General features: G+C 42.8%; 3 protein-coding genes across 5 annotated transcripts in view; 1 reads left to right on the forward strand and 2 right to left on the reverse strand.

Annotated features, from left to right (window-relative positions):
- Positions 1-5,146: 5,146 nt before the first annotated feature.
- cntf (ciliary neurotrophic factor) lies at positions 5,147-9,631 on the reverse strand. The gene is made up of 3 exons (XM_005741099.2): positions 8,970-9,631; positions 5,702-6,010; positions 5,147-5,619 (listed from the first exon to the last, which is right to left on the reverse strand). The coding sequence occupies exons 1-3, from the start codon at positions 9,087-9,089 to the stop codon at positions 5,446-5,448; spliced, it is 603 nt and encodes a 200-aa protein (XP_005741156.1). The 5' UTR covers positions 9,090-9,631; the 3' UTR covers positions 5,147-5,445.
- A 1,324-nt stretch (positions 9,632-10,955) lies between these two features.
- LOC102208920 (uncharacterized) lies at positions 10,956-12,146 on the forward strand. Of its 2 annotated transcripts, XM_013912931.1 has the most exons (3): positions 10,956-11,265; positions 11,358-11,683; positions 11,760-12,146. In XM_013912931.1, exons 1-3 carry the CDS (start codon positions 11,183-11,185, stop codon positions 11,894-11,896), a joined length of 546 nt encoding a protein of 181 aa, XP_013768385.1. In that variant the 5' UTR covers positions 10,956-11,182; the 3' UTR covers positions 11,897-12,146. The 2 variants fall into 2 exon arrangements, with proteins under 2 accessions (XP_013768385.1, XP_005741157.1); XM_005741100.2 differs by having other exon boundaries at positions 10,957-11,265; positions 11,358-12,146.
- Positions 12,147-12,224: 78 nt separating this feature from the next.
- The window catches only part of zfp91 (ZFP91 zinc finger protein, atypical E3 ubiquitin ligase), a 9,156-nt gene continuing 5,762 nt past the window's right edge, over positions 12,225-15,618 (reverse strand). For both annotated transcript variants that reach the window (XM_005741101.2, XM_005741102.2), the window contains 2 exons: positions 14,225-14,324; positions 12,225-14,135 (listed from right to left, as the gene is read on the reverse strand). In XM_005741101.2, coding sequence (XP_005741158.1) covers positions 13,148-14,135; positions 14,225-14,324 — 1,088 coding nt within the window. In that variant the 3' untranslated portion in view covers positions 12,225-13,147. The remainder of the gene's footprint in view (positions 14,136-14,224; positions 14,325-15,618) is intronic.

Consider the following 15,618-nt stretch of genomic DNA (forward strand, 5'->3'; position numbering starts at 1 on the left):
CACACACACACACACACACACACACACACACATTTTCCTATCTCAGACTCATTCTATCTCTCCCTGTAACACACACACACTCTAACACACACTCTAACACACACAGACACGCACACACACTAACACACACACACACTCTAACACTGGCACATACTTTCTCCCTTGCTTTCTGCACACACACACATATGCATATGCACACACACGCACGCACACACACGCACACACATGCACACACCCCTTCCACAGGCATCCTGGCTGCCACTCCTTCCCTAACAACCACACACACACAAACGAGCAGATGAACACATACACACACATGCACATATGCATAAACACATATAAACAAAAACACACCCTTTTGCTCAAACGCACGTCCTGTTTTTTCTCACAGTCAAACATCGACACACACACGCACCGAAAATCTCGCTAATAATGTTCACATTCAAAATGCAAAATAGCAGACATTTTCTTCGTTGTCTTCTTGCACACACACACACACACACACACACACTGCTCATCACCAACATTTGTGCACCAATCTGTTGTTAAGTAGCACGAATAAAAGAAATAACTGAAATTTTAGCCAAGATCAATTTACTGCAGCCCACACACACACCCTCACAAATCCGATCAGTAACTTTAAAAAAAAAATGTAGTTTTTACACCAAACTATAAACAAAATGATGCAACTGCTGTAAAGCAGTCATGGCGGCCCTAACTGGGAGCTAAACAGTACTGAGTTTGTCAAATTAGAGTTCCTGTTGTCCGACTGGTACTGTAAATTTTCATTCAAACTCCCACTGTGAGGAGGTCTGGTTTCTATTAAGCTGTTTAAAGCCCCTTTTAGACATAAAATAGTGTAAATGATGCGAGTTTACTGTAGCTCAAATTGAAATAAATGGTATGGAAAATGTATTTTATGCATCATTTCATTCTATGTAAACTCAGTGTAAAAAGAAATAAAGACATCCATCCATCCACACTCCTGACCACCTATCCAGTTAGGGTTGTGGGAGGGCGTTGCTGGAGCCCACAGCATGTGACACCATCTTGGAAAGGCTGCCAGTCCAATACAGTCCAACACACTGAGAAGCAACTGTTCATGCTTACGCACGACCAATTTAGAATCACTAATTAACCGAGCACTGGCAAACTCCAGATTATAGTGTTCTTACACATAATCCTGGGTTGTTATGTTTGACATACTCAGGCACAAGGCTCGGCAGAGACTTCTGGAGGCTGCTTTTGGCAAACTTGTAAGACATTGGTGCAAACCTGAAAGAGATCATGGTAACAAACCTGGTGAGGCAAACTTTGACTCATCTGTCAGATGGTTCCTCCCCTGGGATTTCACTTCGGGCTTATTGAGACTTACTGTTTAGATGATGTACAGTCAGCATCCATTTCATCAAACCCTGCTAGTACCAGGCGGGACGCCCTTTTTGCCTTCAGAACCACCCTAACTCGTCACGGTATAGATTAAACAAGATGCTGGACACTCAGAGTCCTCAGAGTTTTTGGTCCACGTTAACATGATAGCATCACACAATTTCTGCAGATTTTTCAGCTCCGTATCAATAACGAGAACCTTCTGTTCCACCAAAGCTGCTATTTGATTGAGATCTGATCTGACAGTGGGGGCCTTTTGAATACAGTGAACTCACTGTCATGTTCAGGAAACCAGTCCGAGATGATCTGAGCTTTCTGACAGGGTGTGTTATCCTGTAGAAATAGCAATGAGAAGATGACTACACTCTGTCCATAAAAGGACAGACGTGGTCAGCAATAATAGACCACCAGCCTGGACCATTGATATGAGGCAGGATGGATGCATGCTTTCATGTTGTTGTTTACTCCAAATTCTGACCAGACCATCCAAGAGAAACTGAGAGTCAAAGAATAATCTCTATAATCTCTGATGCACTTTTGGTGCGCCTGTGTGAAGTTTCCTGTCAGTACCTGATAGAAGTGGCACCAAATTCATACTCATCTTCTTCTTCTTCCTGCTCCTTTTAGGGGTCGCCACAGCGGATCATCTGCTTCTATCTCACCATATCCCCAACATCCTCTCCCGTCACGCCAACCCTCTGCGACTCCTTGTTCACTAAATATTTTTCAAGGTCATCCTCATTTTCTCCTACCTGGTAACTCCATCTTCAACATCCTTTGTCAATGTCCAAACATCCCTGGATTATTTCTTTAACTTATCCCTCGACCTAAACTGACCCTGCGATGTACTCACTTCTAATCCAGTCGATTCTGTTCAATCCTCGGGAAAATGTTAGCATCTGGAAATCTGGTCTTTTTTTTTTCAAGAAAATTTTTTTTTAAATGTTCTAAATAGTTGAAAAAGTAGGCCTGTGAATATATGCAGCACTCTAAGATAGAGCACTGGATTTTGGAAGAAAAGAATCATTAATAAAAGATGAAGAAAGTATCCCTTAACTACAGCCCTCCCCATCATCCTTTAATATGTCACTTTCTGTTTACAGTGTTAAAGCAGTGTGTTCAAACTAACTTGTTTCCCAGCTGCTGTTGGCTGACCAGAAATGTAAATGTCAATAACATTAAAGAAAGTGATGAGTACGGTACATCAATTCATTTCATAGACCATCAGAGATAAAGGAAGTTGCTCATGCATTGTTTAAATGCATGCGCATTAATCCAGCTAATGAAATCCCAGGAAGTTTTTCAGTGTGAAAAAACGTTTCATCACTCATCCAGGTGACTTCTTCCAACCACATAAACAGTACAGCTGCATTAATGATTAAAAGCTGTCCCACTACATGACACATACACAGACTCTCATGACCACTGATCAGCGTCCATGTGAACCCTTCACAAAGAGTCGGGGATGGTTTTATAGAAACGGCCTCCTTGACTCCCCACTCAAACAGCGGTGCTTGTTTTGACCATTATGCAACTGAACAGAGTCAACTTTCTGGAATTAATCATACATTCTTTATTACTACAATCTTTACAGCATGCACTATAGCTACAGTGTGTTTGCTGTGTATGAAGCCGTGATGGTAACCCGATCCTCCCTTTGTGTTTTAACCCATTTGTCTGTAGCTCAGTTGGTCTCCCCCAGAGGTTAAAAAAAAAGAAGAAAGACAGCGCCTTGTGGTGTGACAAACTGTATTTGTAAAGATCAAACACTGATAAAAGTGTAAAACCGAAAATCAGTCAATCTTAAGAATACACAAAAACAAAATAATTGGTGTGCAAGGAATGTAACCACGGTGCTTTCCATGAAAATGTTAGCAAAGGAAAGACTAAATGTAGTGGTACGTCAGTCCATATCAGACAGATTATTAGGAACAGCACAGACAGAATAAAAGTTTTAAATATGAAGCCATTGAATCTTGAAGTCAGTGTAATACTTTCTAAAATGTGCTGCCTAAACTGACTATTTCCCTTTCAGATATCAAGGCACAGGGCACACAGTCATTGCCACCAACCTTAACTAGAGCCTTCTTTCACTGTGAAAAGCCAGCAGTCAGCTTTTGCAATTACTCAGTTTCTTATACTGGATTATAAAGAATTATTCGCAAGGACTGCGTTATTTAAACTGGACTCTAACTTTTAAATTACATCCCGTTCTTTAGTTTTTGGCCAAATTTGATATACCTCTTCTAACCTCTAATAGCTCTTGGTCTACTTCAAACCAAACCTCTAAAATTTAAAGAACTGAGAACGGAAGACAAGAGAATAAATGAAAAGAAAAGTCAGCCTTGTGAGCTCCAGCAGCAGGAATGACAGAGTAATGAGCAAGAGGAAACATAAACTACATCTCCAACCCATACAGTGTACACAGCAGCCATATTTCATTAACAGTGAATCACATAAAAACACTGCTGAAACTCCAAAGCAGATAATCAGAATGATTTTGTGCTGTGTGGTGTGCGGGTAACAGATGAAGCCAATAGGTTGAGTAAGTCTCATTTTCTCAGGGCCAACATTTCATCTCCGAAATTAATCAGATTTCAAATGACCAAATGCATTTAGGTCTCCTTCCGGTGCAAAAATGTAGTTGGAAAAAAAGCCCGTGAGCAGTTGAGGTGCCCCGAACATCACACGGTCTTGTTTACTCCCAGTGCACCTGCCGTCAGTTAACCAGCCCACAGATGCTAAACACAGCAAGCACAGAGCCAAGCAAAGAAAACCTTTATAAAAAGTTGAAATATAAATGGTGCCCTTGTCGTTAGAATAAAAAGAGTGCTTTTGTAAAATACCTGCTAAAACTCTTCCATCAGCCTTTCTGTCTAATTTATCCTCCACATCATTATGGATAAGTGCCTATCTAGGCAAGACTTCCCTATAAAGGATCCCATTTACTTTATCTTCTCTGTTTCTTACCCCGAGCCTTCATACATCTTTAAAGACAATCTGAGTCTTCGGCTAATTTAATTAGCAGCCTCATCCAGGTTAGGCAGACAGGTAAGGTAGGATTTGGGCATCGCTTCTGACTCTGATACTATCTGATACGTGATCAATTTAACCAGTTACTGTGTATGTGACTGCAGATGCAGTCAAAAAGAGCCGTGTGCCTGTTGTAAAGTACAACTGATGCATGTAGATCATGTAAAACAGCTACTTTTGCATTAAAACAAATAAAAGTTGCACCTCAAATGATCTGTATTAAGGTTTTAAGGCCTTGTTTCTTTTTATAGCACGAGTTTGCAAACTTTTGGCTTTTAGGAGTATAGAACATTTATGCTATACTCCTGCTTTAGAGCCCGAGTCATTGATGAGGTTAGACTGATTTATTTCATTGCTAATAAAGTGCTAAAAAAAAAACAACCCACAAACGTAATATTAAATTAAGATACTTAACATCAGAGGAAATTAAGAAAGAAAAGGAGGACTCCAAGCAGTTGCACTATGTAAACACTAGAGGGTGCTGCTAACATATTTTTTCTTTCATGCACTCAACATCTCCAAGAAATGATCTGCATGTTATGATAGCCCCAGTGTTTACAGCTAATATAAATTAAATATGCCCATTGCTGATCACATGTTTCGTGTGCTGCAGGGCATCCAAAGGAAATCGTTTCAGTTGTATCAAAGGAGACATGTAAGCCTAAACTAAGAAAGAAAGAAAGAAAGAAAGAAAGAAAGAAAGAAAGAAAGAAAGAAAGAAAGAAAGAAAGAAAGAATAGAGATGTGCTACACTCTGCCATAAATGTCACAGCATGGTGTTTTCCTCTCTCTCATTCATATACATATATGAATGAACAGTAACCCAGTTTTCTCATCTCCCTGTCAGTAGTAATCGGTCTCTTGCAGCTGGCTGTTTCTATTTCTGTTCCCCGTCTTTTACTTTGTTCCTGACGTTGACTGGACCCCTTGCTCTGCAACTACCTTCTCAATACCTTCACCAATCTCCGCCATTTATCTCCCTAATCTTTTTCCTTCCTCATCGACCCTTCCCACATCTCCATCTCATCTCCGAGTGCTTCTCCTGTTCCTGGCCCGCGTGGTCCTTGCTCCTTCCTTGACGATGACCGAGGGCAGGTCTTTCAAGGTGTTGGCAGCCGTCTTGCTCCAGTAGTTGACCTCTTTGTAGACCCGGTACACCCAAAGCTTCAGGTCAAGCAGACCGGTTGGGACATTTACCTGCCAATGACAAGAGGAGACAACCGTAAACCATGCTTTAGTTTCAGTCCAACACTTTCACCTTTACCACCTCAGGACCTACCTCCAAGCCCTCCACACTAGGAGTCAGGGAAGTCGTGCCTTCAGCAGCTTTGAGGAGTTCTCCAGTGCTAAGTATGAGCAGCGGCAACCTTTCTTTCACCAGCTTCCTCTTGTTCTCATACTTGCCCTTCTTGCCACCACCCAGCTCCTCCTCCTCTTTGGCAACAGCTTTCTCTAGCAACTTTTGGCATTGTAGCAACGCCGAGTGGATGCGCCAGAGTTTGTCTCTGGTATCCAGCTGGGAAGAAGGAGGAGGGACAGACACCAGACGACGGTCAGTCACATCCTCGGTGAAGTTCTCCTTCTTTCTCTTGGGGAAGAAAAAGAGAAACACAAGACAAACGTGTCAGACTTTGTAACAAAAGTGAGGTTTCTTTTGAAAGAATATCAATCAGAGAGAGAGATAGAAATAGAAGAAGGGGAAACTGGAAAGTAGTATAAGTGGAGGTCTGTTTTCAGCAAGTCATTACATTACTTTCAACTGCAATTTGGCCTTTACAGAGGACCACTGACAATGAGGCAACAGGGACTTCCTCCTAATGCAAAAGGAATTTGCTTGGGATCATTTACTAAAGGCTGTCACATTATAGTGGAATTTTCACTTAGTCCAGTTCCAGTAAAGACTTACTAAGTAAACAAGTAAAAGGTTAAAATAACAGACGCACCATAGAAGCAATGGCAAGGTCTTGAATAATCAGGCCCCGTATTATCTCACTGACATGGTATCACCCCATTAAAGCACTTCACTCTCAGACTGCAGGCTTCTTTGTGGTTCTTGAGTATTTGAAAGTAGAATGGGAGGCAGAGCCTTCAGCTTTCAGGCCCGTCTTCTGTGGAACCAGCTTCCAGTTAGGATTCAGGAGACGGACACCCTCCCCACTTTTAAGATTAGGCTTAAAACTTTCCTTTGTTATAAAGCTTATAGTTAAGGCTGGATCAAGATACCCTGAATCCTCCGCCCCCTCCCTTAGCCTGGTTCTGCTTTAGCTTCCTTCCTGTTAAAAGGGAATTTTTCCTTTCCACTGTTGCTTTTTTTAAGTAGTCTAAGAATGAATGTCCTTCAAGAAGCCTGGAGAACCAACTCATCTTTCAATGTTGGCTGCTGTTTGTTCTGTTCTCTTCTCTCTGTCAAGATGACCCACATTGCCTCAGTGATGTTGATGTCTGGACTAATCCATGACTGATCGTGTCCCAGTGTCCCACTGTGTGTATTTTAATCCAGGTATACTTTTACTGCATTGACAGTGTGTTTAGGATCATTGTTAAGCTGTAATAGGCCAACTGGACACTTTCTACAAAGCATAGGTATTGTGGTACAGTGGATCAAAATCTGCTGTTACTTTTCTTCATTCATAATTCTATTGACTTTGACAACATCTCCGACACCACTGGTTGATATGCGGCCGCGAACCATAACAGAGCCTCTACCATGATTTGCAGATGGCTGTAGACACTTGGCCATCTGTAAAACACACAAATGGCCGAGTTGTGCCCCTTTCCCCAATTACCTTTAATACAATACTGACAGTTTTACCAAAAATTACAAATTCAGATTCATCACTTCATGAGACCTGTTGTCACTAATTTTAAGTCAAGTTCTTGCATAATTTTCCATTGAGAACATTTCAGAGGAGGCTTTGACAAATGGCACGTGGATCAGCTGAAGAGCTAGGTGCATCTCTCAGGTCCTGTGCCAGGTCTTTGCTGAGCTGTTTTGTATTTCATAAGGACATGACTTTCAGTTACTGTTCATCTACTGTAGACAGTCTTTTAGGCCTGATACCTCTTCTTTTCTCCCCCACTTGTCCAGTCAAATTGTGAGGATACACTGCACGCTGTGCAAAGATGTACCGAGTGTTCAGCCAATAGCTCTTTGGGAATCACCTTTTGTGACAGGCTAGTAGTAACAAAATGCCTAGACATGCAATGCAAGTTATCTGCTTAAGACCGCCTTTAAAAAATAAAAAAAAATTACAAGAAGGTTTGGTTCCTTGAAAAGAAAATTGGAAAAATCTTTCTGCCATTCTGCTGAGGCATTAATGTGCAACCCTGCAAGTCAGAACTAGCCTGACACAGCAGCCTGAATGTGGCCTGTGTGCTTCGAAAGTCAGCAAAGGAAATTTATATTTACTCCTGGCGTGAGTCAGGCAGTTATGGATACACCAAGAAGTGTTTTCAAAGCCAGAAACAGTGCACTTATGGAGTATTAGGAGTTCTGATAAGCTCTGGAAACGGCTTAAGTGGTTTTCAAGAGGAAATTGATGTTGCAAACCTGGGTTTTCCCACCCAGTATGCAAAAGAGTGGGGCAGCGTGCCTGGAGACAATAACACGATAAAAAATAATCTTCAATAGTGTGCATTTGATTCACTGACACTTGCGTGCCAAAGATTTGGAAGAAGATCTGTTTCAGTGTCAGTGATTCCAGGTGTGGTATAAAACAAAAATGCAGATGAATATACATAAATTTCTGTGTGACAAGCTAAGACAAGTCCAACTCGTACATAACATGTTCACTGGAAGGTAACCTGCAAACCGTGAGGGGGGGAAAAAAAAGGAGAAAAGGGGGTAAATTTGGATATTGGTGATAAAGGGAGTCACATGGATGGAAGTGAAGCAGTGTGCCCGGCCACTCCCTTGCTCCTAGCAAGGCCACATGAAAGGAAGGATGGATAAGGCAAACTGGCAGGAAACCAAGAAGTTGTAATAAACAGTCGCTCTCACACCTTTTGGCAAAGAGAGGCAAGCTGGTGGAAAAGAGATGAAGGCTTTGTGCCCAAGCATTGATGACTGTGTGCCAAAAACACCCACCTATGTCATTCCAAACACTTCACCCCCTCTCTGCTCTGCATTCCTACCCCCTGCTGTCCTAGACATAATTTCCTTCTATTTCAAACACACACACACTCTCTCTCTCTCTCTCTCTCCCTTCTTATCTTGCACTTGCACACATCCCTTTCATCATCCTTTTGTACTCTCTCTTACATACATACATACACACACTTTGACAGTGTAGCTCCTTGGAAACACACACACACACACACACACACACACACACACACACACACACACACACACAATATCTATTAATTTTCCTTTTAACCTTGGCCCATTTCTCTCTGTCACGCACACACTCTTCCTCAGACTTTCTCTCTCTCGCTCACTCTAAAAGCAAACTGTGACCTGCTGGCAGGCTGCAGCCAGTGTGTGTGTGTGTGTGTGTGTGTGTGTGTGTGTGTGTGTTGGGGGGGGGATAAGTTCTTATACTCACAAAGAGTTCCAGTAAGGTGGAGCACTCATAGTGCAGCAGATCGGCTAGAGCAGCGGCCCTTGCCGGCGCGGTTCTGCTCCCATTCGAGCCGTTTATGCCTCTGGTCGACCTCCCTGCCATTGAACCTCAACTTGAAGACGCGCTCACTTGTGGTAGCAGCAGAGCAGACCAGCCCCTAATATACTCCCGGTTACGCCTGCTTCATCCCGATATCATCGGATTCCCGGCTCATTTCAGCCTGCCCATCAGCTCCCACTCAGCGCTGCGTTAATTAGAGCCACAGAGTCAGTCTTGTCTGAGGTTTCCGTAAAACCACTTCGGTTTGTCCGACCTCCTCTGCTTACAGTTCGGTACTTGTATTACAGAGTTTAAGGCCAAATCTCCGCCCTTTCCCCGGGGAACTTGATGCCTGACTGGAGGAATTTAACTGGACAAGCGGGGGCGGAGGAGAGGAGTGAGGAGGAGCTCATCAACTTATTCATGAGCAGCTTATCCGATTTACTGGTAGTGACCGAGCCGAGATAGTCTAAATTTAAGTAGTGTGTGTGTGTGTGTGTGTGTTCCCCAATGATAACAAATAAGAGACCAAAAAAAAAAAAAATCAACAGCTGAAACTAGAAGTTGCCATCATCGCTATGGAGACTGACCTCCTAACCACAGCGCTCGAGGACAGGAGCTCACTCCAAATTAGGCCACTTCCGGCTCGTCACATCATCAGATGGAACTTTAATGATGTAATCACTTGTGTCTAACAGGAGGATTACCTAATTACGCAAGAAATATAGCGTCGTCTTTGTTAGCGCAGTCATAGAAAGCAAATCATATTTTTAAAGGAAAAACAAATCAGAGAAAATATTTTTTCCACAACCTAAATATTAAATTCTAAGAGCAAAAATAAGTGGGAATAGTTTTCAGGAGAACTTCCACAGAAAGGGCAGGTCACAGCTAAAGACTTAAATGTGATCTGCCCTGGGATCTAACTTTCTATATAGAATGGACACTTTATTAGGTATGCCTTACTAATGCCGGATTGACACCGAAAATCATACCACGTTAAAAGTTTAAATCACCTTTTTTTTCTCCATTCTAGTGCTCTTCAGCAGGTTTTCTTGACCGTGCTAAAATGCCTAAATGGACCGGGTTGCTACCTTGTGATTGGCTGATTAGATAGTGGTGTTGAAACCTAGTTAAACAAGTGTACCTAACAAAGTGTGCATAGGCCTAACATTGACATTTTCTCAAACTGGTGCCTTGTTTTGCGAGGAATATAACTACAGTTATTATTCTCCACAAGAAAATGAAATGAAAATGGACAGTAAAGTGGATTTTTAACCACTAAAAAGAAAATCATAACCAAATTGTGAAATTTTGACATCACATGTCCTGTCACCATGCTTATAAAGCCATTTTAGCCATCTTTTTTTCTGCAAGTTGGAGCTTTATTTATACAGCACATTTAATGCAAGTAGTCAACAATGAACACTGAATAGACGGATAAACAATAAAAAGCGTATATACACTTTAAAAACGGAACTAAGAGAGAATAACAAAATAAGATAACCACTCTAACGTGATAAAAAAAAGTATACATTTTAGAATGATTTTAGGTGATTTGTGACAGTGAAAGGGAAGGTTTACAAGATGGTAGTGATACTTGCTATGATGTATGATTTCGAGACGGAGGCACTGACAAAAAGACAGGAGGCAGAGGTGAAGAGAGACAGCAGTTAGAAGATAAAGTTAGAGAGCCAAGGCTGAAGTGGTTTGGACATGTGCAGAGGAGGGATAGTACATTGGACAAAGGGTGCTGAAGATGGACCTAGCAGGCAAAGGAAAAGAGGATAATCCACAAAGGGCTGGTGTAATAGAGGAGCATGCCAGAAACAGAGTGACATGAAAGCAGATGATCCGCTGTGACGACCCCCAAGGAGAGCAGCTGGAAGAAGAAAAAGAAGCAGCTTATCTGTGTTGGTCAACTGTCATTTGTGGGTTAGTGGCGTCACAGTTGCAGTACCACTCCTGTCCTGCAGGTGGCAGTGCAGTCTAAACGGGAACGCTGAGCGACGGCTAATGACAGCAGCTAACCTTACAGCAATTTCCCTTGTTTTGTTTATTAAAGAAGGAAAATGGACAACTCTCTTGCCTCGTATATTCACAGATACACCGTTATCGCTTTTTAATCGGGAGGCAGAGCTCTAGCTCCGGTTACAGGTATGAACTCTCTGGTTGGATACGGAGTGTCCTCCGACTCCGACAGCGATGGCGCTGCAGAGGATGTAAACAGTGGCAAAGCTGGGTGAGTAAAAATAAAAATATATCGCAAACACCACTCGGCTAGCCTGGAATAATAATAACTTCTCTTCGTTCTGTTATTGTGTCGTTTTGAAGCTCTGGGAAAACGTGTGAAGAGGAAGCGCCTTTTAAAAAGACCCGCAACTTTTTGCTGGAGTCTGGTTCCGCTTCCAGTGAATCGGAGGCAGAGGACGAGGATCCAGAGCCCTCACCACCACCTACGTCGGCAGCCCGCCCTTCCAAACTGCCTACTCCTTCACTGGACTCCATCACCTCTAAAAAACTGCCCTCTCCAGCGCTAAATGCGTCATCTGACAGCAGCGTGTTTGCCAACCCATTTAAGGCTCAAGCAGACCAGAAGCTCAGCGCCCTGCAGAAGCACGTCCCCCTCACCATGCAGGCCAAACCCTCCCAGATAGGAGGTAAAAGGATATGCATGTCCTACAGGAAAGATGGAAGGTGCAGGTTTGGGATCAAATGTAAATTTGCTCATGACAGTGACCTCCAGAAGCCAATCATCTCCACTGACTGTCATCCACCTGAGAGTGAAGAGACACCAGAAACTGGAGGCGGTTCATCTGGCGGAAGGTCCCAGAGGGAAACAAAGGAGGAAGAGCCAGAAGGGCAGCATGTGAAGAAGAAGAGGGTCGGACTGAGTGACAGCTTGATTCCTCCTAAAAGAGCTATGAAGCAATATACGATGCAAAGGAACAGAGAGCGAGCCAATATGTCCTGACTCACTTCTAGTTACATTACGTCTTCCAGACACTTTGATTCAATACTACTTATATCCCACATACAGAGTAGGAGCCTGCCTAATAAAATTTAAACACTCTGATGCAAAGAGTTGGGGTTTGAACCACCAACCACACTGCTAATGGCTCTAACAACTGGACTGCTGCTCCTGTTGAAAAGAGGAAACTGGAGGGCTTTCAGAGCACATTCAATAAAAAACACTTTGGATAAATGTTAAGATGTTTATTTACAACTTTTAAGTGGACTGTTTGCTCTAACACAAATCTAATGTGAGAGATCAGAGAGATGCCGCTGACACATAAAGTTTCTACATAGCTTTGCTTATCAAATTACATTAAACAAATCTTATTGACAAATCAGTGCTTGCTGTTATTTGATAGGCTTACATTTGAGTCGCAGTGTTCAAGGGTACATGTCAGCTCCTAAAAGTCTTGTAGAGTTAAACTATAGGGGTTATCATTTCCTTCAAAGCTGCACTAATGTCATTTAAAAAAAAAGAGACAAAATCTGGAATATGCACAATCTGTAAATTTTGGTGTCTTTTCCAAGTTTTGAAATGTCTTTTTTTGTAGATTTAGCTGATTTCTAACCTTGTTAAATAAAAAGTGTCACAGGAAAGCTGGACAATAAATGAGTGTTTCCACACACACACACACACACACACACACACACACACACACACACACACACACAGAGGGAGTTTATAACTTTCTCATGTGTTTCATGATATAAATTAAACCGATTTATTCCAGTAGGAACTTTGTTGATGCTGCACATTACACATTAGATGTGCTGTATATTACTAAGAGGTATGCTATGTTATTGCATAATAGCAACAGCTGTGCAACAAGACCTCATCAATATATACACACACACACACACACACACACACACACACACTCATAAGTGGCTAGTTACAGGACTGTTAGGTACAAAGGCAACAACATACACATACAAACACATATCTTTCCCTGATACGAAGTCTAAAAATCTACCAAATGTGACGATGAGTGAGCATTACATAATATACCAGTGAGCCTACATTTACCTCAAACGTGGTGAAACAGTATGTCAGGTCACTGGTAACATAAACTGCCTCTAGATTACGTTCTGTTGGCATCCTTTTTGTTTTACATGAGGGTCTGCTGCATGTGTCTCCCAGTGCCATCAGCTAGGACCTCCCCCTGCCCGGCCTGCTCCCAGATTACACCATCCTCCCCCACCACTTCTGTCTGCTGAAGAGAGGTGGCTGAGGGAGAGGAGGAAGAGAGCACTGGATTGTCCAACATAAAGCTGTCCCCGCTGGTGGAGACGGGAACCTGGCTCTGGGTTTCCGAAGTGGACATTAGAGGAGGGCTCGGGGATGCTGTCTGCAGAGGCTGGAGCTGCTGAGAGGCTGCTAGAATGGGGATCTGCTGGATGTGGGTCTGGGACTGGCTGACAGGCTGGAAGGTCATCTGCAGGATTTGTGTTTGGCCCTGGCTCTGCTGCTGGGAAGTGTATGACTGAAGAGGCTGGAGCTGCGGTTGATGCTGGGTCACCACTGAGTTGGAATGGAGGGTCAGCTGTTGGATTTGGGGCTGCTGGGCAGTCTGCACAAACTGGACGGGCATCTGAAGCTGGAGCTGGGTCTGCTGCTGGTTCTCGGCCGGTGATGGGGGGTCGATAGGGGACAGAGCAATTGTCACAGGCACCTGCATGGTGTGGAGGCTCTGATCTTGTCCCAGCAAAACCACCTGGTGACTCACCTGCTGGGTCACATGACCCATCTGGGAGACCTGAGGCACATGCTGCCCATCCTGGCCCAGCTGGTCCACCTGGCCGTCTTGCCCAACTTGGTTCGCATCCAAGCCAGTGACCTCTGCTTGCGCAGGATTTCCCGGGAGCTCCAAGAGAGAGGCAGGGGTTGTGATGAGAGCGCCGGCATTTGCTGCCAGCGCCTCAGCAATTAGCACCTCCGGGTGGCTCTTGGCCTTGTGTGCCACCACGCAGTCCTTCTTCTCAAACTTCTTTCCACAAATAGAGCAGGAGAACTGATAGGTAGCATCAGCATCGTGCTTCTTCATGTGCCAGTTGAGAGATGCCTTCTGGCGACAAGTGAAGCCACAGATCTCACACCTATTCACACCAGGAAGCAAGAAATTTAATGAACCACTGAGCTGAAAATAAACTGAGAAAACAAAATGTGTGAACAGAGAAGTACTGACTGTAGGGGCTTTTCTCCAGTGTGTATCATGCGGTGCACGGCCAGATTGTGGGAACTCTTGAAGGCGCGAGCACAAAACTCACAGATGTAGTCCCTCTGGTCTAGTTCCCAAAAAAAGACTCAATTACAGATGGATTATCCATGTAATTTCATTGATTAGAACTAAAAATAAGCACAGTAACTAATGCATTGTTTTATACCATCATGAACAGACGTTTACATGCACTCATCATGGACATGAATATTCTGGTAATTTGAGCTTTTTAATGATTTTTCCTTGAACTGTTCTTTTTCCAGGGTGGAATGATTGTACAGCACACATCTTTAATTACTTAAAAAAAACAAGACTTGGGTGCACAAGTTTGAATTTATTTTGGATTTTTTCAAATTCACACAGGGTCAAATATATACATACACCCTGACTAACATTTTGTTAAATGTCCCTTAACAAGTTAAACACATTTGGTAGCCACCAACAAGCCTAATAGCTGGTTATTTGATAGATTTCTTAGAAGAATTAGCAGAGGTCATTTAAATAGCTGGTTTCCTGGTACAGACCCAGTTTAGTCCACAAATATTTGGGTTAAAGTTGGGGCTTAGAGAAGACCATTCCAGAAGCTTAATGTTAGCCTGCTTTATTGGTCCCAAAACCAGTTTTGATGTGGGTTTCACATCATTGTCCTGTTGGAACACCCAACTGTGTCCAAGTTTCATCTGTTTAGCTGATGACTTAAAGTGGAAGAATGTGGCAGTAGTCCTCCTTCATTATTACATCCACTTTGTGCAACGTACCAGTACCACTGACAGCAAAACAGCCACAGAGCATGCTGCTACCACCACCATGCTTGACAGTTGGTACAGTATTCTCAGGTTTCAAAGCCTCAACTTCCCTCCTCCAAATGTCTAACTATAAAACATTTCTCCTGAAGCCATTTGGCTTGCCCATGTAGGCAGCTGCAAATTTCAGCCACATTTGAAGGTGTCAAATTTGGAGCAGGGGCTGCTTCTTTTCTTGGTCAGCGGCACCCTCTTGCCAGCATAAAAAGTATATCTGTTGTACTCAATTAGAATAACCAATGAAACGTTAATAGGCCTTGGACTTGTCAAGTTGAAATACACTGTAGAACCTTCAGCAACACTTATTAAAAGATTTGAGTGTTGTGATGGCATCAGCCACACAGGGGTAAATTAGTCCATTTTTCACTCGATTAGTTTTCTTTGCAGTTTTCTTCATTAATATAATTCATTAATCATTTGGTTAAACCTAACACTGGTATTATGAGGCGCGCACATAGTAACATTGTGTGGTTTTTCTAAAATGTTTTGTTATATTAATTATGTTTCTCTTTCTTTGAGTTACCTGGGTTTGAGCGGTGGCTGTTTCCTGTCTGGGCA

The sequence above is a fragment of the Pundamilia nyererei genome, unplaced genomic scaffold (assembly GCF_000239375.1).
Source record: "Pundamilia nyererei isolate P.nyererei 1_Seehausen unplaced genomic scaffold, PunNye1.0 scaffold00107, whole genome shotgun sequence".
NCBI lineage: Eukaryota > Metazoa > Chordata > Actinopteri > Cichliformes > Cichlidae > Pundamilia > Pundamilia nyererei.